Here is a 24,744-nt window from a genome sequence, read left to right on the forward strand (position 1 = left end):
AAATGTAAACAATGAATAAATAAGGAATTTGGATAGAGTAGCCAGCCACCAAACCGGACCGTTGTGATTACATCCCAGCAAGATTTATTTTTACTGGGCAGGTAGAGTTTTAATGGGTCGAGTAAGGGAGCTCATGTTATTGGTGTCCGAGGAAACTTGAGGGCTGACTGTCTTTGTCGGCAAGCTGCTTGAATGTCCCATTGATTCTTCTGCTGCACGCAGAAGCAAAGTGTAGTTGATAGCTACTTCCTCAACTTTTCTCAATAGCTGCAGCCTTTGGGCTTCTGAACGAACCCCCCTGACCAATTTAATGAAGGTTTGAGTTAGTTCACACAATACTTGAAAGCTAGCTGAGACAACAGCAAGCATACGTGTTGGACTTTTCTCAACACTTGCCACACGTCGACAAGATGCTCTGAATTCTTTGAAGCGCCCAGCCAGCTCTTGTTTGTACTCTGCAATTCGTGAGGGCTGAAGACGGGCCTCGCCTTCAGCTTGTGGGCCGTTAGCACACTGACGCAGGATAGCTAGTAGCTCATTAGCATCCAACTGTGCATTTAGAAAACCATCGGGTAAGCTGAATGTTTTTCCCTGTAGAGCCTGTACCCGTGCCAGGCTCCCCTCTAGTGTACCACATGCTCTCAGGTCAATCTCCTGGGTTTGTGGCTCCTCCTCTTCCTCCTCCAATTCCTCTTCCCCACTGCAGTCCTCTGCATTAAGAACCTGCAGTGTTTTACTTACTACAGGGAAGGAACGTGAGTCTAGCTCCATGCCTGGAAGGACCTGGAGGGGTATGGAGTATGAGACCTCATCCTTCTCACTACTTTCATCTGCTGCCTCACACTTCCTGTAGCAAAAACAAAATGAGCAGCATTTATCCTTGTCATCGCTGTCTTCACTGGGCATGGTCAGCAGCACCTCACTGGTCCCCTCTTTACTTTCACAGAGTAGCTCTTCTCCCTGAATAAAATAAACACCTTTTTTCCCCTTCCCTTCTGCCTGGTGAGACTGAGTGTGGACTGGCTCTACTGGAGTGGGGAGCCTCAGCCCTGTGGCCCTCACTCTCTCCATCTCCTTTTCTAGACTCTTAGCTTTGGGCTTCACCTCAGCATACACAGGTGCATTGGTGCTATTTTCCAGTTCTCCAATGCTGTAGCGCCTCTGGAGCTTCTTATATTGTGGATCTCCAATGCATTCTGTCTGAGAAGTACAGGTGGGCAAGCAGGATCCCTGCTCTCCTCTTGGCTCTCTTGACTCAAGGCTGGTAGAGCGTATTCTTGTCGTCTTAATCTCTAAGGTCTGAGGTCTCCTAGTAGCACCTTGGGTGTGAGGAGCTTTGGAAACAGTCGGGGGGGTCTTCGAGATACTTCTCTCTCTGCCTCTGTTTTGGGTCTCTGTTGTTGAGCCCACTGGTGTGTCAGGTAGTCGCATGCCCCTACACATTCGCTTACAGTCACAGCTGCGTCTCTGCTCCCTGGAGATACCTGGTGCCTTTAGGACAGGGCTGGTGCGAAGCTGGCAGGCACAAGGAGTGCCTGAGGGCACAGGTGAGGACCCCTGGGGCAAAAACTCTCCTTGGGATGACTTGGGTTTCAGCAGCTCCTCTAAAAACTCTAACTCATACTGGCGGACTTTCTGCAATTGAGCCCTTCGCTCATCTGTTTCTCTTCGCATTCTTGCTGGGAATGTAGCTGAAAGAAGGTTTCTAAAACTTAAGAAAGGGGCACTGCGTTGAGACTTACCCTTACCACTGCCTTGCTTCTTTGAGTCTCTGGCTGGGAGAGTGGATGACATTTCTACAGATGAGCTAGGTGTTGTTGGATCATCTAAAATAGGAAAGGATATGATAGGACATTTCTGTAACTCCTGGTGGGATTTGCCCTGTGAACACTCAGACTGGCTTTCAGCTGCTTCTTCTCTCACTGCTTTAACAGGCAGACGAGGGGAGTACTTGGTTTGTATTTGAGGGCTGGGTTTTGCCAAACTGGGATCAGCTCCTACTCTAACTGCATTTTCTTTAGTGCTAGCCAGCTGGAGGCCTTTTGCCCGAAGACGTTCATCATCTGTTTGGGAGGAAGATTGAAACAATACTACCTTCTGAACCTGTGGGTCTTTCAGTCTTAGTTGTGGCCCTGGATCCTGTTGCACTGGGCATGTGCAGAAAAGGTCATCAACAGGTAGAAGGTCTGTAGAGCTTGAAGGCTTTATGGTCTCACTAGAGGCAGCTTCGGCATCTTGGCACATTTTTGATGGGGAAATCTTGGCAGAGGCAGTTCTGTCCACAGGCAAGAGGATTGGTAAGGCTTTGTTGCTAGCTTCTGTATTAAGAGGTGTTGTTTTCTTCCGCTTTTTACCCTCAGAAAGATTTTGGCACAGTGTCTCCCCAGATAAATTTGAAAGCATCTGGTCCTTACTAACTTGAACTGTAAGTGAAGCATCAGACACTTTCAGTTTACCAGGTGACTTAGAAGGAGGATCAGGGGTGTTTGCTTTGTTGGACTCAGAGTGTGCCTTCATTTCTGCTTTCTGTTCAATCTGAGTAATATCTTGAATCCTCCCTTGCTCTGTCACAACACTGAGTATTGCTGAGTCTTGACTGGGACTGACTTTAAAGGGAACAGTCTTGCTGAGGATTACTTGCTTGGTTGGACAGCCAGCACGAATCTGACCCACAGAGAATGCCCCCGTACCAATAGTTTTTGCAGTGCATCCAGGGATAGCCAAAGGAAAATCACGACGGCAGAGAATACGTTCCTTGCTGATATGGTGAGCCAGCAGGTAGGCCTGGTTCTGGTTCTGCTTCATAGCTGATACCATCTCAGAAACATCTGTCAATTCTGAGGAGTTTGTCTCATGGCCTGAGTCCAATGATGATTCAGGTGTAATGGCAGCTAAAACAATCAACCCTAAGGAAGAAGACAACACACACATTGTTAGGATAATCAAGAAACAATAAATATAGATAACACATTATAACATTTTATATAAGTGCGTTACTGTAGTTTTTTAACCAGACATTAACAGTTAAGTGGAATCATCTTAAATTAAAACAACAAAAATCATATTTGGAACAGCTCACCCAATTGGAATGTACTGTATTTTTTCATGTAGATGGGTGTGCTTAACTGACCATCAGTCATCCTAATCTTAAATTTATGGATTTAAAGAAAATTGGCTTGCCTTGTTGTCAGTCTCAGAATATTTATTTCAAAAGGGTTTTAACTTTTTAGACACAATATTGTGTCATATTTTTGTGTATCCAGTTGTTTTTCATTTGATACGAGGAATAATCATTTAAGAATGACTTTCATATTCTAGTTTGGGTCATTCAGATTGTTTTCAGTAAGGCAATCTTAAAGCCTCTACCTCATTGCTTTAAAATTAAAAGATTACATTGTTATTTAGCCATTTCACGAAGATATTCGCTTCAGTAAATATAGACATTATATACTGTAAATGTACTTTGTAATATTAATTGGTTAAAAAAGCAGATTTTTTTATGTATATTAGTGCTACATGTAGTTCTTTGACTGAGATGTGGGCAGTTGCATGACTGAGGTTGTTGACCTGCAGTCTGTGTTGGCTGCTGAGGGTGATGGGGGAAGTCCTCAGAAGCTGCCAAAGCCTCTAGCGCTTGTAAGGTGGACACCAGAGCATCATCAAGCTCCTGGGCATGATCTCGGACTGTTCTCGTGGCCACATTATCGATAAGAGTCACAGGAACATCTTCCTTGGATTGGGCTAGCTTCCCAGAGGTGACTGATGTGCTGGCACTGATACGAGCCTTCCTCGCTCTCTTTTGGTCATCCTCATCTGAACTGTTGTCCCTGAATCCAGGTGGTGGGGCAGCAATAGCAGATGGTGGTGGTTGCAACTTCTCTCCTCCAGCATCTACCTCCTCCTCCTCGTCCTCTTCTTCATTACCTGGGGGCGGAAGGGCCATGAGATCCACAGCACCTCCATCTCGGGAGGCACAAGCACTGGAGCAGTGTTTTCCAGAGCTCCTACTACTGTTCACTGCTCCTGACAGACCCTCTGCCTTAAGCCTGGATTTGCAGGAGTCACAGAAGTATCGTGATGTTTTCTGGGATTGACCCATTGTTTGGGCTCGGATTCTAAATCCTGCATTCTCCATTGCTGGGCTCTCTAAAACCCCAGTTATTTCCTCTGTACTCTTCTGAGTGGGGTCTGACTTGGTGCGAGGCCGACCTGGGGGCTCCTGAGAAATAAAGTTCTCATTGATGTCAAGTTCAGTGTGTGGTTGGATCTCTTGAAATTGTTGTTGCTCTCGAAGGTGGACATGACACAGCCCTAGGTGCTGAGGCTCTGCTGGAATTACGGCCCTTGAAGACCCTGACTCTCTGTGCGAGCTTTCCCTCTCGTCCCCTCGCCGACTTCCACTTGGCAAGCTGGTTGCCCCGGAACGTGGGTGGGCATGGTGGGAGCTTCTGTAATCTGAGGATAGAATTGTCAGAGCAGTGAAGAGTTTGAGGTATCAATAACTAGTGGGTATAGAGAAGATCCAGATAGGAAAGCAGAGGCGACAGCTGGTGGTCACATGGGGGTTACTTGTTATTTCAGAGATGGATGTTGAAAGTGGAAGTTTGTTTGAGATTTGAAAGTTAGATGCTGCTGGAATGTGATGGTATGATGATCCTTCTTTTAAGTAGACTACAGGCTGAGACAGCAGATGGCAGAGGAGCTGTTCATGTTTGAAAAGTAAAATGTCCATGATTAAATCAAAAAATTCTATTCATTCTCAAAATCCATAATAAAATGTTGAGGAAAAGAGAGATGAGGTATCTCATTCCAATGAGTCAAGATGGAGATGAGAGACAGCAGAGGGCGCCATGGGATGGTAGATCAAGGAAAGCCTGGTTACTAGCAATGGTTTCAGTCAATGAAGAAGCAGATCAATATCCATGAAAATATAAAGAGGATTTCCAAATATTGTCTAACATGCTTTGTCTAATGGGATTCTGAAATAGAAATATGTCAACCATTTTCACAATTTTACAATTTTGTGTAAATTATTTGCATTTAATAAATATTGCCTAATCAGAGCAATCAGCATTCAAAATTAACCAATACAAGTCAAAAAGACATCTAACATACCTGCCTTGGTCAGCTGAGACTGACCAGGTGTCCGGAAGTAGATGGTCCGTTTAGGGTCCACAAACAACTTGTAGTAGCCAGAGATGAGGCATGCGAAGTTGCTGGCATCAGGCCACTCCATGAGCAGGACCAGCGGCTGCAGGGAGTGATAGGGAGGGGAATTAGGAGACAGGATATGAGCATCACTTGCTCGTTTTCCAATGACCTGATGAAATAGAATATATAAAACAGCTTTGTACTCAATTTTGTCATATATAGAGTTAAAATGGAAACTGTAGCTTTAAAGAAATGCCATACTAAATGGCCATTTTCCTTGCTATGAAATTGTTTTATTGTTATTTATAGATGTTATTTTAACATGCATCTGCATGCCTGCAATACCTTGGCTTCGTGAATTGTCACCTCCACACGTGCCACTCCTTGGCTCTCTCGGTAGAGTTGGATCTTGGCAACCCTACTGAACTCAGTCAGAACTGTTGTGAGGTTGTTTTTCAGGTCAATTACATGACTAATGCCATGTCGTGGGCCCACAAGTAGGGTTGTGGCTGACTGTTTCTCATCCTGTTAAAAGACATGGGATGTTTACAATGATATACTTTTAATATCTTAACTGGAACAACACACTGCACCTTTTAAAAATCCACTGTTTAGACTTGTGAAATGAGTGCATTTAAAAAGCTGTATTTGCAACTACAAGCAAAGCTTCAAAGAAATCAAAGGAATTAGGTACAAGAGACACTCTGGACTACAAGAAATTCAAAAATGTTTTACCAGTCCGGCAGTGTGGAACAATATTCCTCCAAAAGGTGGGAGGTCATTTAGTACACGCAAGTATTGCAGCTTTCCTTGGAGAGGAGGGACCTGTCAACAGAATGACAAACAAGAAACTATCATCTATGAATGAGGAATCCTCTTTCAGCACCCACTATGTCAGCCTCCAGAGGGCACTGTTGAGCCACATATGTTGGGAGTACAGTCTTATGCAACAGTTACATCTTCAGAGAGAGAGAGAACTTGTCTTAGGATAAAGGACTGGTTATCTAGCAGACTTACTATTTGTTACCTTATCATTCAAATTTCCTCCAAACATGAAGACACATTTAGAGATTTAAATGTTTAAAGTAATCAAGTGCACCAAATGCAGTAAAATCATCCACAAGAATTGTCAGTTAATGTTAAAGTGTTTAATTTGAGGAAACCTTGTTGCCTGATGGTGGTGGATGCTGGTAAGTCTTCAGCAACTGAGACAGGGTCTTGCACACATTCTTCTCCTTGACTGTTGGAAGCAGAGTAAGGGGTAGGAAAGGCTCCAGTCCCCACTCTTTTCTGTGACAGAATGAAAGAGGAAAGTCAGAGGTAGGGAACACTTCGCAACCGAAGCCATAGAGGAGTTTTTTTTCATCTCACTGGAAACGATGGTGTCCTTAGCTGTCACCCTGTGTGACTTCTGCCTTGACATGGCCCCCCTAAGTCAATTACCAGCACAGTGGATCTGTTGAGCTTCTGAAGTTGTGATGGCAGAAGCTCATGACTTGCTAGGTTGAGGTAACGTAGAATAAATGAGCAAATTGCGGGAGAGATGTAATTTCAGAAAGCAATAGATTTCTTTGTCTCATAATGACATGAGGAAAATGATCCATGAACAACTTTAAAAATGATTAGGATTAATTATCTATCATCTAAATATTACTGACTGAACAAACTTCACCGTGGGATGCAGTGATTTGCTCTTCAGAATTCTTAATTAGGGAAAAAAATGCAATACATCCATTTAGTCTCCAATTCCTCGTAAATTAATTTCAAAGCTAATTCAGTTTTTTGGACTTACTCAACATGCTTGAGAGAGATCTTCTGATTGGGCCTTGCAGAGGACACAGTGATGTAGATATGGAGTGCAGCCAAACGTAACGTGATGTCAGATTTCCAGTCCATGCCAAACCGCTCCTTGATAACGTCATTGCGATTCTGTGAGGACATGATGAAATGCTTTGTACACAGCTGATTATGAACAACACCGTTAAAGACCAGATGTGTAAGTCCTAATATTAGTTTAGTTGCTATAGTTCCAACTTTAAGGCTTTTGGATAGTTGCACATGACATCTGGCATGTCATTTTTATGTAACTCTAAAATTACCTAACAAACCCAATCCAAGATATAATCTAGAATGAAACTAGCCACCATTGGAACTTGAAATCATTGGCTCTCCTGCTGCTCGAGGGGACAGCTCTCCAACAGTGTCATGAGACTGGAGGACATCCTCATAGAACCCCTTTTAATCCATTGATTACCTGTATGTAGAGGTACTCAAATGCAGCGGGGTCTCTTCTCAACAGGTCTGCAGGGTCCTTGGGGAAGAAGCAGATGCGGAACAGACACTTCATCCCTTGGAAATAGGTTCGATGCACCACCTGGGGGAATACACCGGTATCAGCTAGTTAACGACTACATCTTTAAAATAGTCACAAACACACTTTGGTCAACATTTTTTAGAACACTTTCCCATTCATGGCCCTATCTACATACACTGTATGTACTGTTATCTTTTTCCACAAGTAAACATGGTTGACTTCTGGTTGCACCCTATTTACCAAACACTGCAGTCGGTCACAGCATGTCTTGTTTTAGTCAAGGTGAAAGAAAAATGTTGAACCATCAACCGACCAATAATGGCAGAGTGATTATTCTATTCAGAATATGTCAGCAACGAAACATAAAGACACTTACAAATACACACCAAAGTTCAGAAATGCATTCTAACCAACCACCAATTAATCGCGTTTCTTTTATTGCTTTCATACTGCTAAACCCATAGATATCATTAACAGTTTTAGACACATTTTAAACCAATTTCACAGTTTTTGGGGGTTTCTTACATGTGTCAAAGGCTGGTTCTCCTGTAGCAGTTGCAACCTCTGATTCTGCTCCAGACCACCTGCCTCAAGTACTAAGGCAAAGTGCTCTATGTAGCGTAGTGAGAGGCGGTCCTGCAGTGAGGAGATCACATCCTTGAAGAAGAGAGATCCTCAGATTAGATACTGAAATACATTTCCACAGCAAGAATACATTCTACTACAGGTAAAATATACATTTCATGTATGAAAAATATTTTTACCCTGAATTCCCTCCATGTTTATAGAGAGTGATTTGTCAAACTGATATCCTTGTTTAGGCTTTTGACGATTATAGAAAATAACATTTGTGTCAACTTCTGCTCTTGTGCAGATCATTATCTATGAATCATGTTTAGGTTTTCAGATATCCTTTTTCTAAAATTCAGAGAACACTGTCACAGGGCTATCCCCAAGGTTAAAATGTCATAATTTATATGGACTGTTAATATATCAGAAGCATTGACATTAAAAATGATTCTGTTGTAGTAATATGTTTCTGTAGTTTGGCTTGAAATCTCAGTATGGAGGCTCATTTAGACTTGGAAAATATGTACACTAATAATTTTTCTCTCTACAAACGCTTACATTTAATAAACAGGGATGTGCAGTTTTAATACTATTGACCTGTGTGGTTTGCATTAAAAGACGCCCGGGGAAGCCACAATCATCTGGAGGATCCACAGAATGCTGTATATTGTAGTGCAAAATACTGCAAGAAAGCTTCTTTAGTTGACAGCCTGTGTAATGGGCATACTACTGGGCATCCTATTATGCCAATTGTGTTATTGTTTTATTGATCTGAGCCTTCTTATTATGCTGAAAATCCATTTAATTAGGCTAATAGTGGAGAGGTTCCTCCATCTCTACTTTAAAGAGCTGCTCTGTTTCTCTTTTTCCCCCTAACTCTCTCTCACCATTAGCAGAGGAGAGATTTAGAATCTGTTTAATGACTCTGCTCTGAGATGTCAGACTCATCTTAGAGGCTGATGGAGGGATAGAGATGACCTCTGTCTGACTCATTTCAACTGTTTTTTTAATATCTGCAATAACATAAGATCTTAAATAAAATAAAAAACCGAGGGGGTGATGTTTTCCTCAAAATTAGAGCTGTTTAATTTTCAAAAAGGACCCAAGGGAGTTTTGATTATAAAAATGTATAATCACTCCATTAGGCATATTCTATTATTACATATTAAACATCAATGAATAATGAACACTATTCGATGGAAAAGCCAATGATAGTAAGTTGGTAATATTATGCCATATTTATCCTCTTTAAGCCAGTTAGAGATATTTCTATCATACATTGAAATATTTTATTTGAGTTTCAATCATTTTAGTTTTTTGCTGCTTGGGGCAGGGAATAAACTGTAAACACAAATAGACATATTATACATTTTTAAGTTGATATTGTGAGACTATTTGCTCGTACTGCAGATAAGACGTGGCATTGTTATTCCTTTGAGGGGTATTATACCGTATTCTACTGGCCACCTGTAGTGAATACGTACCCTAACAGTGGTACGGCTGTCAAACGTAAAGGACTTAATCTGTCCATTCTCCAAGAACACCTTCAACACATTTGGTATGAGTAGCAAGGAGTCGTCCTTGAGCATTGTCTGAAAAAGATTAAGGGAGAAAACACCTTCAGTTAAATGGGAAAATGTATGGTATATGTGAGAATGTGCCTAAAGGGAAATCAAGAATTAAATTGCTAAATACAAACACATCAGTCGAGGGTTTGTACTTTGCTATTGAGATAGTAGCAGTAGAACGAAGGGGAAAAGGAGGTGAGAGAAAATAACAATGGAAAGATACTTTAACTGAACTCTGGACCGTTAGAGAAGGAGCAAAACTCTGCCTGAGGATGAACACATCATGCATTGTATTAGGATAAAAGAAGGGTTTATTCAAGTTCTCCATTCTGTTCATTCAATATGTATTTCAAGCAAATAAAATTGGATGGTGGGAATGAAAGCCCTCACAGAGAGCTGAGAGAGGAACAAGGGGTGTGGCCTGATTCAAGGTTACTGCCTTTACTCAAAAACCTCAAAGTTCATTCTTGCTAGAATGTGTTGTGAGGGGTGACTCTCTCCTCCCTGTTGCTGTCTCCTTCTTTTTCATTATCCTGCTAAAAGTTTACAAAAACAACTACCAAGTTCTCATGATATAGTTTCACAGGACCACAGTTGTGATCAGAGGATAAGAAGGTCTCTTAATGTACTAAGGTAGACCTGAGGTTTTTCAATGTGACATTTGGATGCACGCAGAGAAAACAGCCTTGCAGGCCTTTTTACTGTATTATTCTGTTTTTATCTGATGATCAGATTTGTCAGAACAGTAGGCAGAAATTACTCATGACAGTAACGGGATGTACATTTATTACAACAGCATATCTCAAAAATTGGATTCAGCTGAAATAGACAGTTTTGCAGACAGCAGTTGCCCAGCAGTCTGTTTTTGAAGAACTTCAGTATTCAAAAGGCTCAACAAGCTGTTCTTCTTTGGAGACTGAAGGTGGTGGAGGCCTGCACGCGTAATAAGTCAACAGATCTTTCTCCATACTTCAACCGTCAGCATGCACTAATCGGCAAAAGTCAGCCTGCTACCTTTGTCCTTGTTAGTGAGCAGGAGCTGATTCGTCACATGCAGGGAAAGTGTTATCAGGGACAAATCACAGCCCAGTGCCATGGCCTCATCTCTGTGAAGAGAATGTCATGCTATAAATTTGGGGTTTAGTGGCTGAAATATCTGATCATTACCAATCATATCCCCCTCCCATCTCTGCATCAGCATTAATGAGATTCACAATTGTGAGGTAGAAACAGTGAGGAAGACTGAGGAAGAGAACAGATCCAGCCTCCTGTTGATTGCATTTATTGAAACTGGTGGCCTTCGCTGGCTTGATTTAGGGCCACTAAAGGAAGCCTGTGGTGTTCTCTTGATCTCGCCTGCTGGTACTGCAAGGCCTGAGTGGACGGTCGACTCAGCAGCGATGAAAAGCAAGCGTGAGTCGGTTGCTTAAAACTGTGTTATAGGTTATCAGCGACCTGGTGGTCCCTGTGATGAGCAATCCAGTTCTCTATCTTCTTCCATTAGGTGCATACTAAATGGAAAATAAAATGATGAAATGCCCTTTCCCAACTGATTCGTTATTGATTGTCTTGTTGCTTGTCATCTTCATTCTCTCACTTTATTTACAGTCATAGATCCTTGATTGACCACGAGATGCTAGGGACTGAATCCATATTTGGGATGGAGAGTGGTGTGGTGAATGTTATATTTCATTTTGTGAAATACAATGCTGCTCCATATAGTCCTATTCCATTAGCTAATATACATAAAATGATATATTCAAAGGGTTTGTCAGAAACACAGTCATGGCCTTATGGCTTAAATGTAACACACCTTCCTTTTCCTCCCTATTTCGCGACTGGGATCTGAATAAGAAGTCTCTCCTCCCTCACAGCTCACCTACAGCTGAGGAGCCTTTTGCAGGCACCGATCCCTACCCACAAGTTGACATGAAAGTTTTCTTAGTTTTGTGACATTGCAAACCCTGTCTGTCAGCTTACTTCACTCAAAGTATGTCTCAAGGGGGAGACGTTAATATGCAGTGTTTCCCATAAATTATCTAGACCGTGGTGGGCTCCCATATTCCAATTTGTACGGCCACAGTTTCATATTGCACCAACACATTTTGACACATCTCATAGTGTAATAAGAGATCTCTAACTTGGGTTGTGCACTGCTATTTGCAGAGTCACCCTACCACGTGCTTGCACTTTACCATCCATGAAACCTCATAGTTTCAGCTGCAGTTTGACTTCACTTGAAACCTTCGTTCCTATGCATGTGCACGATTCTTACCACTATACATGTAATTAGTTCTGTGTGAAACTCTGAATATGTTCATATGTAAATCTTGATTTTGGACAAATATTAGAATGAAAAGTTGCTAAATAAACCATCAAATGATCACATATACCAAGTTGATTGACTATCAGATCTTTTTATTTTTATTTAGGAAAATATTTAATAGAATATGAATATGGCGTGCATTAACTCCAACTATCTCAAAAAACACTGCTGTCCCTTTTTCAAAAAAATTGAAATACCTTACTTATCTCTATTTTTTTCTGACCCTCCCTTATCCCCTATAAATTAACTTGTCCCTTACCTCGTACATATTTCACACAGCAGGCCTTAACTGTATTCCAAGCCTCATAAGTGATATTTGCAGCCTAGATGTTGATAAAAGAGCGAAAACACCCGAAAACCTCTTCCAAGTGATATTATGTTTTAAAATGTCCGAATGCCTTTGAAAAGAGGTTCAGGTTGTTCCTGCGAGAATTCAAATCAGTCAGGAAAGCAATTTATTCTAAGCCAAACTGCTTGTCGGAAAAACATGCACGGACACACACAGACACTTGTACTCACAAACACAGCATAGAGAAGCTCAGACAGAAACAAAGGTGGAGAGAGGACTTGAAGCTTTTGCGATCAAACAAAAGACATGCACAGTAGGAGAGGGAGGGATAGGGTAACAGCACAAGTCACAGGGAGACGTGTCATGTAGAACTTACTGAGTCCGGGTCGCTGATGGACACTTGCTCTGAAAAGCGCACTTTAGGCGGGTTAGTTCGCAGCTGGGCCTTTTTGGCTGCGCTTATGAAGGCAGACTTAGGTGACTGAGGATGAGAAGAGACAGAGAAGAACTATTAAATCAGCGTGGAAGACGAGATGTCAAAATTAAAGAAAGCCCCAGTGACTGCCAGTGCTAAAGTGTGTTGGAGAGCCGACTAATGCTGCTGCAATGCGACAACTCCAAATCTTCTTGATGCCGACGTGATGCTCACCTAAATATTTTTTAAATGTTGTGTTTACTGGCCTGAGAGCAATAAAGATCTTAGCCGCTTGATCAAATAGACAAATCCCTCCAGAATAGCTGCATCTATCCAAATGATTAAATAAAAAAGATTTAAACATCAGCGTTTCATCTTCTGAAGATATCCAGGTTTGACATCCGGCTTAATTCAGAGTACATTTCTATTTCCTCTGCACAGAAAATCTTTATTTAATAAGGTCTCATGTAGGTGTTGATATGCCCGCATGGAGCAGTTCTGAAGGAGTTACCTGGAAAAAGAAATTACTCTGATGTGTAGACGTGGCCATAAATGCTTATATAATCTATATATGTCTGTAATGTGTGAGTGTGCACTGCAGGAACAAATTACTCAGTGTTTCTGCATGATTCACAGTTAAAGTAAACGTGTTAAAACCCGATGAAGAGTAAGAGAAATCCTGTGGGAGAGGAACATGAAAGAGAGAGTGGCCATTTATACTACCTGATGGGGCTGCAGCACAGTGAGAACTATCGTGTCTTTGCAGCGTCTATGGAGAGACAACAAGAGAGTGAAGTGGGTTAGATAATGTCATGGACGGCATGGCATTTAGAGAGCTTCTCCAGTTTATATCTGCCATTTCCTCCCTGTCCTTCAGCCGCGAAAGGGACTGACTCATCCACAGATTTGTGTTCATGTAACTCATCAGCAGCAGAAAGAAACAGTTTGTTGCTCACAATCTCCCCTCCTCACCCGCGTCCTTTCTCCTCCCTCTTGCCCCTGACCTGTGCCCTCCCTCCCTCCTGGGACAGTAAAGGATGTTACCTTACAAGGTCTATGACTCTCTCTCTGGGCGCGTCGCTCACCGTCTCCTCGTTAATGGCCAAGATCTGGTCCCCGGGGAGAAGCTTGCCAAAGGAGGGGCCGTCTGCAATTGAGACGGGACAGACACAGCCAGGAGGCCAAGTCATGTGCGTGCGATAAAGAGGTTTAATTTGAGACATCACATCACAGGATTAACTTAATGGGCCATCACTCTTGTATTCCACAGTTTCTCCGTAACCTCAGAGGATATTACATTGAATTACTTTAATTTCCTCGAGAATCACTCTCACCTTAAGCATAGCATCTACTTGCCTTACCCTGTACCTTGACTTTAAACTAAGCTAACCTTAAAACATGTTTCCATGAAAATGAATGATTTCGGTTATGGGGACTTACTTTTCTTCCCATGGGGAAGGGTTAGGGTTACACATACACTCACACACACGCACACACACTAACCAGCAGAGACGGAGCGTACAATGACAGGCCTCTGGCTGCCTGCAACGAAGCCGAAGCCTTCAGTTGGGTGGCGCTGGATGGTGACCTGTCGAGCTGAGGACGGACTTAGGGTACCACTGTCCATACCATCTTGGCTCTCCTCTAACATCGCAGAGCTGCAGAGTGCACACAAACACAAATGTAAAACACCCACAAACGTTTTTAGAATCCGACATTGCGTGATGTGTCATGTCACGTGACGCGATGCGCACCTTTCACATGCATTCGTATGTCCATCCTGGACCTTGGCCATCCCCTGAGAGGAGGGAGCAGCATGGGACAGGGTTGCACTGCAAGGGCCTCACTCTGTTTTGCACTCATTCACCTGCACACAGAGAGAAATAAGTGAAGCTGTTTGCTTAACAGTAAAAAGGATCTAAATCAATTTACACACAGCGTCCCAAATCACACCTTGGAATGCAGCTAAACAGAAAACTGAAAAGATAAATGTGAAGCTGGAAAACGCAATGTTCAACATAAAAATCTCAGACATCCTCCTGTCAACAAGGCGGATCTGTCTCATATGCTTTGCAAGGAAAACATGCTCAAGATGGAAGCAAAAATGTTGGCATTTCATTAAAATATGTTGCAGCTATCAACCCAATACACACAGAGTATTTAACACAGTTAGATCTCTGAATCTGCCAGTCTCTGCCAGTGTGGACCAAGCTACTGCTGTGAACCACACATGCTCTTTTACAGATGCCTGTGTGGGAGGCAGTGACAGCAAGATTACTGAAAGACTCAGTGTGAGTGTATATGTGGCACGTGGGTTTCTGTGTAGCAGAATAATGACTCAAAGAAAAAAGAAATGGATGAAAATGATTGTTGGAGGGAAAGAGAGCCAGATTTTTGTATTCATGTCTGCGATCTCAGACTCAGATGATTGCTGGCTGAAGACGAGACACTGATTGTGATGTAAATGGCGTGGATGGGAGGAAACAGAAAGAGACTGAATTGGATTATAATGCGGGGATACACTGAAGAGAGCAAATACATTTCTGAGTGCCACAAACCGTCAGTAACAGTGCGAGTCACATAAGTCAATATTTCAGATTCATATTCTTGTCACTTGTTACTTCTGATTAGAGTGGCTTATGGAGCACCACGGCTCATTTACAATTCCAGCGATGCATTACTGATCTCTGCCTTGTGTCATGATATCAGATGGGGGTTGATGTATCGTAGATTGGCTTCATATCGAGTACAATCCAGGACTACAAATCCATTGCATTATGTGTGCTTTGAATCTCAATTACATCAATCTTTAAAAAGACAAGATTTGAATAAAAATGTCAACATTCAATATTTAGCTGACTTACAAAGGATCATACGTCGGAATCAAAGGTGCACAGTCCTGACAAATGAAGCCCCAGCTGCTGCTTCTGCCTCTGAACTGGATAAAATGTTTTTTTTATTTTTTTATTAAGAGTGATTAATTTCTCCTTTGATTCTCCCCCAGTGGATTTTGAAGGTGCACTTCTCTAAACAGTTATTCTCCGCCAGTCTGTCTCTCTAATGTCTTTCTCTTTCCACCATCTGTCCTCCATTGCAGTTGCTCGAAGGACACCCATTCAGTTCGATCTTCAAGGAGTTGCCTGCCACCGCTCATTCATCAGGTGTGTGTGTGTGTGTTTGTGTGTGATTGCTGTGTGTCAGCAGCTCTTATCCAGTGCACAGAAGCCAAGATTTGTGACCTCAGTGAAGATTGAATATTTTTGCTAGAAAGAGCCTGCACTTTTACCTTTGTCTGGTATTCAGTTGGGTCAGATATTGTTTTTTGCAATGCGGTTGCTAAATCGATACTGAGCGATTATTTTTTCTTAAAAAGAAAGTCAGTCAATATATGTCAGTCAATGAAAAGAACTGTTGCTGAGGCACATTGGAAGCTGAAATTTACTTAAATATACAAATGTAAATACGTACAAAACATAACATAACAAAATAAAACAATAAATAAAACCTAACCCAACTGCAATTATTTAACACTAAATAATAGTTTTAGTGCTTAATACAGGAAAACACTCCAAGCCCCAAACTCCTCATCAATTGTCCAAAGCATCTTATCCTTCCTCCCTTTTACCTGGGATTGTTTTCAGACATTTTCTGCACGTCCCGGTGTCAGAATCCTACCTCATGAAATACGACCACACTTACGACCATTTAGCTTGAAGCCTTTTGGTGTCGTGTAGACTCGAGTTTGAGGTGATTAACTGCAGGCTGATATTACGTGCTGTCAGTGCCATATTGAGAGTGTGTTGCCACCAGAGTTAAGTGTGATATTAAGTAGATTCGTGTGGTGATGTTTATGTTTCCTGGAATCAGAGCAACTATTTCATTACAGAGCTCAGCCCCCAAAATGAAGCATCTGTGTTGTGTGCTGGTCCCATTGTAATGGCCATGTAAGGACAGTACACAACTTTATCATTCACAGAGCCCTTGATGTAGTTTGAGAGTCCCTGATTCTTTTTTGTACATACAAGATCAAACAACAAGCAAAAATTGTGCACCATCATTAGAAGAATACACAAGTGTTACTGACTCAGAAACAGAGGAACACATCGTCCTCTCTTTGTTTTTGTCCTATTGCTTTGGACACAGCTTTAGATTCCTTGCTCAATTTAGAGAGAGAGAGAGTTTTGGCATTCAATGTCAGTGTTTAGAACGAACTGAACAGAAGGCAGAGTGATGAAGGTAGCCGGGGGACACTGAAGCTTACATGTCTGCAAAGATAAACAGCCATTCAGCAGAGAGCCCGGCCTTTTACTGAGCGAGGACACCAAGGAATTCTGTCAAGAAATGATCCCCAAGGGCATCGGCAGACCTGCCCGTTGCTATAGCTACCGCTCTCAGTAGCTCATCGAAGCTTGGGTGGACGGAGAGATAGTGGGTGGATTAGAATAGTGATGTGGCCGCTACGAGGGTAGCAGGAGCAGCCAGATGCTCTCCGATCACCCTGCAGCCACTGTGGCCTTATGCCAACGTTTCCTGAGGCGCTGGGGGTCAGGGCAGCAGATACCTGCTCTGCTGCAGCTCATCAGGCCTCAGGGTCTGGGAAGAACAACCTTTTGCCGACTATTCTCCCAGGCCTGCATTCTGACAGATGTATTATTAGCTTGAAGGGTCACTACATTTTCGTACTGCCGCATTGTTCAGGTCCAGATCAGTTATTAGGTATAAACTACAGATGGAATTATTCAACCCGTCAGTCACAGAAATCAGTTTTTTGGTAATGTTGAACTGAATTGCAATATGTATTACAGTAAGTCTTTTTAGAATGAAACACTTTTTGGCTTATTTATTTGATTTGACTGGATGTAACTGAGTGTTTACACAAAAAATGTTGCATCTTAGTGAATAACATAATAATTCATAAATAGTTATAAGGGGCAATAAGGACAACAAAACCAGTTGGTACATATGAGCAGTGTTTGATCTACATGTCTATTGCCAGGAATGAGTTGTTGCGATTTAATAACAAACCGGATAAAACGGGATTAAGAGAGCTACTGTAAATGCAGTCAGGCTAGGTAATATTTAATTTTGGAAAAATTGGCTCACAATTAAGAGAGTAAGATTAGTTACAGAAGCTACAGACTGTAAGTGTATCACACTAGGGGAGGATTTATTGAGACCATGTTTATGTATAATTTATTTTTTTAAAAAGATTCAGAGTTCTTGTTCTGTAAGATTACTGCTTACTGCACAGATTAGAAAAAGATCAAATCTACATTTATGCATTTGAAGTTCAACCAATCGTGCACAAATTTCCATAAGTTTCCGATTGTGTGACAGTAAAACAGTTGCTCGGTTGTTTCTACATTAACATCCTTCTGCTCTGCTGAAACTACAGCGGTTGTCTTAAATTATGCTTTCTTAAAGAATTGTGGCACAGCATTTTCTCCATTTCGTCTTTACAATAAAGGAGATAAGAAAGAAAGCATTGAAGCTTCGTTCCATAGAATTCAGGCAATTTGACCAGCTCTTATCATGGTTTTCGGATAATTCTGGGTCATTTCACTCAGTTTCATCCAAAGGAAAAAGACTATTCAACGACAAACTGATATGTCTCGATACCCTGTTCTTCTGGTCCCATAGTTTAACCCCTGAAGTTGGGTTTTCTCATTGGCCAATGGTTGTTTCTTGGTTTGATCAGAGTGAAGGGCACTATAGTAGAGCAGACAGATTGTCACATTCAATAGAGAGGAGACTAAGATGAAACCCAGCAAAAAACAAATGGTCAAATGTTCTTTTATACACAGTACTTTGATGATTAAATACGTGAAACCCATTTAGAAAATCCATAACTGTTTTTGAGGGATTGCATTGCATGTGAAGAGAAAAAACAACCCGTAGCTGCTGCAGTTTCTCTGGAAACTCGAAGGACATAGAAGGAAATTTGCAGCAAAAGAGGACAAATTAGTTTAGCCTGAGAGCAAAGACGAAGGACATCTTAGCCATCATTAATAGAAATAGTAAAATCTGAAAGCTGTCCAACATTTCCTGTGTTACACAGCACACACTTGCAGTTGCTGCTGCCAGACAATGCATTTGCTCAGTTTACTCCTGCATCTTATCTAAATTGTTCTGTGAATGTTGTCTCTCCTTGTTGGAACAATTACTGTCATTCTTGGCAATAAAAGATGATGCTGACGCCGACAAACTTAATTTATTGTGCAGGTCTGTCTGGGTCAAATTACATCAAGCCCAGAAAAATATTATTCTCGTAACCAATAAATCCTTTCATATGAAAAGCCTCTCAAATCTTGCTTAGGCTCAAAGACATATGCTTTATGCTAGACTTGGTTGATATGGTTAATCTGTAATTAATTAGTGTCATCTTAAGTCTGGTGTTAAGATATAATTGCCTAGCTTGCTGAACTAAGCATTTGTGAAACATGATTGAATGGATAAGTGGAGATTACTGTAGAAAAATGTGGAAAAACCTACTGTGTGTAGCTGATTTAATAAACAACTAACTTTTCGACAGTTTATTGAATCAGAAAAAAATAAGATGTATGCATTCAGGCTAAATGAATGCAACATTATTCATGCTCATCCTACATTATCCAGACTTAATGAGTTCAGGCAATTCCCAAGTGCAGGAGTTGTGGTTTAGCCTTTCGGATGCTGTGTCTCAAATGTAGATTCTTAATTGTTAGTTTAACAGGAATTAAAGAGTCTATTCCACTGGCAATTAGCAAAACACATCCACTTGGCACTGGGAATTATTTGGCTACTTACCCTGTTGATGCTTGAGGAATTTTCACAAATGTTACTCTTGCCCTAGTTGTTAATCTTTCCGATAAAAGTTAAAAGCCTGAATTATATATAATCATTTTTCAATCAGAGATGGAATCAGTTGCAGGAACCTTGGGAGTTGTGCAGCACTAATTGGAAATGGTGGACATTCATTAGTGACTGCATGTTATTGGAGAGTTGCCCTGAGATACCAAACAATAGGTGAGGACTACTGCAGTGATAAATCATGGCCGACAGACCGACGAACAGGGAGAACTTATATCCACCGGGCATCAGCTCTGAAACTTTGTGAATTAAATCTAATATTGTTTTCCCTTGTGAGGAGACTGCGATACACACTGCATTGTTGCACTTCTCCGTTTGTGATTGTATCATATTAAAAAAAACTACCCTCAGTGAACTATATTGGATTGAATTTTGTGGGATGTAGCTATATGGCATGAGTGAAAGTAAACTTTATAGAACAGTTATGGTCAACTCTGATGTGATTCTGTACTGTTAGTCAGCCAGGCTTTGGATTCACCAGTTTGATCCAGATATTTTAATATCATCATGTTATCTATTTGAGCTTGTCACCTGTGTTTTTTGTTTTCGTCTTCGTCTGTTAGCAGGAATATTCAAAAACTACTCAACTGATTTCCATGAAATGCTGTGGAGAGGTGGTGCGTAACTAAAGAAAGAACCTATAACATTTTGGTGCAGAACGCTGATCCAGAATTCTACTTCCCTCTCTTTAAAATAGTGTGAGAGAAGCGTATAACATTTTTGTTAAGGGGACTGATATTTATGAGTGTGTGCAATTTGGTTTACATCCCAGAGGTTGTTATTTCATATTGGTTGAGTCTCTAATGCACACTCAAACTGCAGTACACAGGATCACTCTGAGCCTTTACATAAATGTGATTAAATGTCACATCTTGAGTTATATCAGTAGTAACAGAGACTGACACGACAGACAATCTGTAAAGAAATCACAAAGCACAGATAACAGACGAAAACTAACATGTCTTTTCACATTGACAACTAGATACATGTATTAACCATTTGTGACAGATTTGTTTGCTTCCTGAAGAAGAAACTCAGTAGTTGTAGGAGAAAACTGGGACGGGAGAAAAACATCTTGATGTTGCTCTGCGTCATCACAAGAAACATCTTTTTTATCCATCACCCAAAACACTACAAACCACAAATTCAAGCAGAGATGATGCAGTGTAAAGACGCTAGATCTTATTTCAATTACTGCTTTATCTAATTTTACATTTTGCATATTTATTCAAAGTGGCGTTGCTTACTCATATGTCTCATTCAGTTCTCTTTCAGCCCTCGAGCGCAGGCTGCCAACATTTCATATCAAATGTAGCAAATCCTTGAATCTGAAAGAATCCTGTTAGGATTATGAAACGGGCCACACAATAATCCTGCCAGTGTAGTGTGAAATGAGCCTTCATGGACTAGATACATGTCTGGCCGCATGTCTAGCCGCTAGAAAACAGCTAATATTAAAGTAATTGTAGCTCGATGGTTTCCACTATCTTCAATCTTTCTCTTCATTATGAATACTGTTTTTAGGGGGTTTGTTACTTGGGGTGATAGACTGGCCAATGCACTGAGACAGCCAATCAAATGAGGCCATCGGCACGGGGCCTAATCCTTCCCATCACTGCAGGCTGTTCGGCCCCAGTCCCACAATTCCTGCAGGGCAACACCACCAATTTGTTCTGAGGGGAAAGCAAAGGCTGTAATATGAAAGTCAGCCCCACAATTCTTCACTGATAAACTTTTCATTTTGTGTTTTATCTGCAGGACTGGATCACATTTAAACCTCTGGCATTTCCTTTGACTTGAATGTGAAGCAGTTTGCGTTGATTTCCCATCTTTATTTAGCAAATCCCTCCTCTCCTCCTGTTTTTTACCATTACCAGTTTTATTAAGTGTTGCTCTTAATTAAACCTGTGCAATACATTCTGTTACACACACATGCTCGCTTTTTTTTTTTAAATCACCCTCTTGTTTTCTCCCTCTTGCAGGTAGATCCTCCCGCCTCCACCTCTCATCCCTGCTGCCAGGTAAACAATATATACCTCACCTCAGTCTGCCTCACTTGACATGCTGGCTGCTCGCAGAGTCCACACAATTGCCATTCCTGTTGTGTGAAATACAGATACAGACAAAAGGATTTGTGCAGCTGCAGGACCCATCCCTCTGTCTGTCTGTCTCTGGCTGTGTTCATTGCTGGCCTGCCTGCAAGAACGCCTGCATCCTTTCCTCTCTTTACACAAATGGCCTCACCAGTTGGGCCAGATGGCATCCATTTAGCAAGTGCTGCTGACTGGTTTCTTACTTTCTTTTTCTGGAGTTGTTGCCCACCTGTACTGTTTCTCAGGTTTTTTTCTGTTAATTTGTGTCGCCCCCTCTGCCTGTTACTGTCTGTCTGTCCGTCTGTCACCACCCAGCCCCTCTCCTCTAACAGCCAAAGCTGGCTGCCTATTTGGAAACAGATTGTGACTGTGGGTGAAAGCGACAGCTTGAGGGGTGATTGATGCAGCAAGGAGAGAGTGCACCGGCTCTTCAGGCGGTAATTTGGGTGGAAAACTTCCACTGAATGTTTACAGACAGTTGACTGAGTTGTCGGCTCTTTACCGTCCTCATCCTGCCAAAGCATTAGTCCCTTGCTTTATTTGCACTATCTTGTGTTGGGCATGCAGACCTTAAAGGTTAGAAAGGCATAGATGATGACTCAGGGGAGAAATGTTGAAGTGTCTGATGTGCATCTGTTGTGGTTTTGGCCTTCTTAAAATTTGTGCTTTGTGTGCATAGTTGAACAGTTGTGTATCTTTGAGTGTCTCTTGGAACAGATGCTTTATAGCAATGACTTCCAACCTGGGATTCTTGTGCCTCAGGGGCTACTTCTGTGAGTTTTGTTGGAAGGATTGTGGAGCAGCACAGCTAATTTTAAACTATGGAAATCATGGTTTGCTCAAATATATCTAAATATGATATATATATCTTTATATCTAGGAGGTAAATTACCAAATAAATAAAATTAGAAAGCAGTTAGGACGTTATCTCATAAGTTTGCAAGTAAATTAGATGAACAATATTGAGCCCACTAAGTTTTTTAGTGGGCTGTGTAAGTTGGCAATAAGGAACTGCTGCATCAGTGTAGTCTGCCATGGTTTCTGTTTTTCACAGGTCCCACTCAGCCACTCATCACACTAAACTACACATAAACCCATCTGGTCTGAAACCCCATCAGCCCTTTGAGAACAAAGAAGCAAAACATAACAAACATCTTGAGAAAACTTTTGGATAGAAAAGTGAAGAGAAAACTCAGGGAAAGAGACTGCAGTCAGAAGAAAAGAGATCTCTGCTTTGTTCAAATATGGGTTTGTCTATTTGTGTGTCTCCACGGTGTTATTGTCTTGGAGATGGAGAGAGTAAAAGGTTAGGAAGTGTCTGAAGAAGTGAATTGAGTTTGGAGGGAATGACTTTTTTGCAATAGAGTTCACAACCTAGAGGAGAATACAGCACACAATTTCACTTTCCTTTCTAAATTACATCAGGCAACAAATGCAAACATGGAGAGCAACACCTCCACCCCATCCCACTATGATGGGATTGGACCCTGTTTTTCCAGCCTAATTTAGATCTGTTTCGCCAACAATCAGCCAACCAACGTGTCCCGACAATTCAGCAGGGGTTTCCAAGGGGTCATAAAAAGTCTTGAATTTAACTTGTGGAAACCGGCAGAAACACAGATTCTGGCTATTGATACAATGTTGACATGCTGTTATTCTCACTGAACATCTCATGAGGGAGAAGAAATCTATAATTGACACAGACTGATGTTTGAAAAGGCAAACATCTGCCCAGTCACCTGTTTGAAGAGTAGTTGCTTCCCCTGACCAGACTTGGCTGACCTTATGGTCACTGGCTTAGCTGCTTCTCCGACTCACTATTACATTATTAATGTGATCATCGCGCCACATGACCCACACCACAACATGGAAATTAATATCCCATCTTCCAGAGTGCACAGTCTGCAGGCAAACTTAACCCCACAACCTCTGTGTTACAGAGTAGCGAGGCACTGACGCCAGTCAAGAGGTTCACTCTGGTTGGCAGAGGTACCTTCACCCTGCTCCGTCAGGCTTTTCTTTCACCCTCTTGTATCACTTTTACCTGCTGTGCACATCATCTGGCTTTATAGTGTAACCTTACACAACTGCCACACTGTTGAATGCTGTCGAATTATTTTCTTACAACTTTATTGCGATGGCAGAATGATGTCTTCTCCCCCGCTCTGGCCCCACTCCGGCCCCACTACGGTTCCTCTTGTTTCGTGTTATTTAATGTCATCACCATCAGACATCAGATTTGTCAGATATGGTTGTATTGTTCTTATGTGCTCATTTGATTGACTTATTTAAGAGTTTCATTTAAACCTGCATCACGGGAAAGTTTCATGTTAAAACAAAAAGCTTCTTTATCATGATAAAGCTTTCCTTCTTCAACATATGTTTTTTGGTGCTATATTATTTTATATTCTATTGTTTTTATTATATTTTATTGGTAACAAATATATTATTTAAATGTAAAATATGGTCAATTACTTCAGTTAGTGTATCAGTGCTTTTTGAAGGTATTCAGCATATTTTAACAGTACAACAATAATACTTATAATTGTGATAATTTTGGTCGCTATAATCCTGTTTCATTTTCAGACCGAAAGAATAATAAATAATGAAAATACTGATTAGAAGTTATCTGTGCACACAGACACACTTTCACTTGGTATAGTAATACAATGCCTAACGTTTTCACTATAGTTTTTTTTAAATCTGTGTTTCCAAACAAAATAAATGACCAGCCGGCACCATCAAGTCCAGTGACTTGCATCTTATTGGTGCCTTGGGTTTACATTCTGAACATAATTCAGTACAGCTGCACCATTAACACTGACACCTCACAGACCTTGTCTGCCTGTGACAAAGCTGTGTCGAGCAGTGGCTTTCTCCTTCAGCCATAGTCGGTTAGATCATAGCTTTGCTGCAAAGACCTTGAGCTTGCTTCATTTAGCTGAGATCAATAACCCGGCCTCCTCTCTGGCTCACAGACAGACAGACAGACCGAGAGATGGACGAAAAGACAGATGTGATAAGGAGGCACAGCGTGGGGTGATGGATGAACGCTGTGATTATACGAGCCGCTCTGTCAGGGAGGCAGGTTTGGGTGGAGGCGGGTTAAACAAACAGATGTTCAGCTCTGACGGTCTCTGCTGGTCACTGAGCAGGATCTTGTTTGATA

General features: G+C 41.5%; 1 protein-coding gene across 1 annotated transcript; it reads right to left on the reverse strand.

Annotated features, from left to right (window-relative positions):
* Nucleotides 1-90: 90 nt before the first annotated feature.
* Nucleotides 91-14,494, reverse strand: frmpd3 (FERM and PDZ domain containing 3). Its single transcript, XM_061080034.1, has 15 exons — nucleotides 14,388-14,494; nucleotides 14,137-14,291; nucleotides 13,678-13,780; nucleotides 13,357-13,402; nucleotides 12,595-12,699; nucleotides 9,520-9,627; nucleotides 7,991-8,122; nucleotides 7,406-7,525; nucleotides 6,944-7,080; nucleotides 6,315-6,441; nucleotides 5,887-5,976; nucleotides 5,497-5,676; nucleotides 5,116-5,251; nucleotides 3,568-4,455; nucleotides 91-2,906 (listed from the first exon to the last, which is right to left on the reverse strand). The coding sequence occupies exons 1-15, from the start codon at nucleotides 14,426-14,428 to the stop codon at nucleotides 91-93; spliced, it is 5,184 nt and encodes a 1,727-aa protein (XP_060936017.1). The 5' UTR covers nucleotides 14,429-14,494.
* Nucleotides 14,495-24,744: the final 10,250 nt, after the last annotated feature.

This window comes from Limanda limanda, chromosome 10 (genome assembly GCF_963576545.1).
Source record: "Limanda limanda chromosome 10, fLimLim1.1, whole genome shotgun sequence".
In the NCBI taxonomy this organism is placed as follows: Eukaryota; Metazoa; Chordata; class Actinopteri; order Pleuronectiformes; family Pleuronectidae; genus Limanda; species Limanda limanda.

What these genes read in the sequence shown, in the direction of transcription:
- frmpd3 (XM_061080034.1), bottom strand. Translation starts at nt 14,428, where the DNA reads ATGGCCAAGGTCCAGGATGGACATACGAATGCATGTGAAAG. An exon ending in ACAGCCGTACCACTGTTAGG is followed by an intron (nt 8,123 to 9,519) that starts GTACGTATTCAC and finishes CTCTTCTTCAAG; the next exon opens with GATGTGATCTCCTCACTGCA. An exon ending in TGTTCCACACTGCCGGACTG is followed by an intron (nt 5,677 to 5,886) that starts GTAAAACATTTT and finishes GTCTTTTAACAG; the next exon opens with GATGAGAAACAGTCAGCCAC.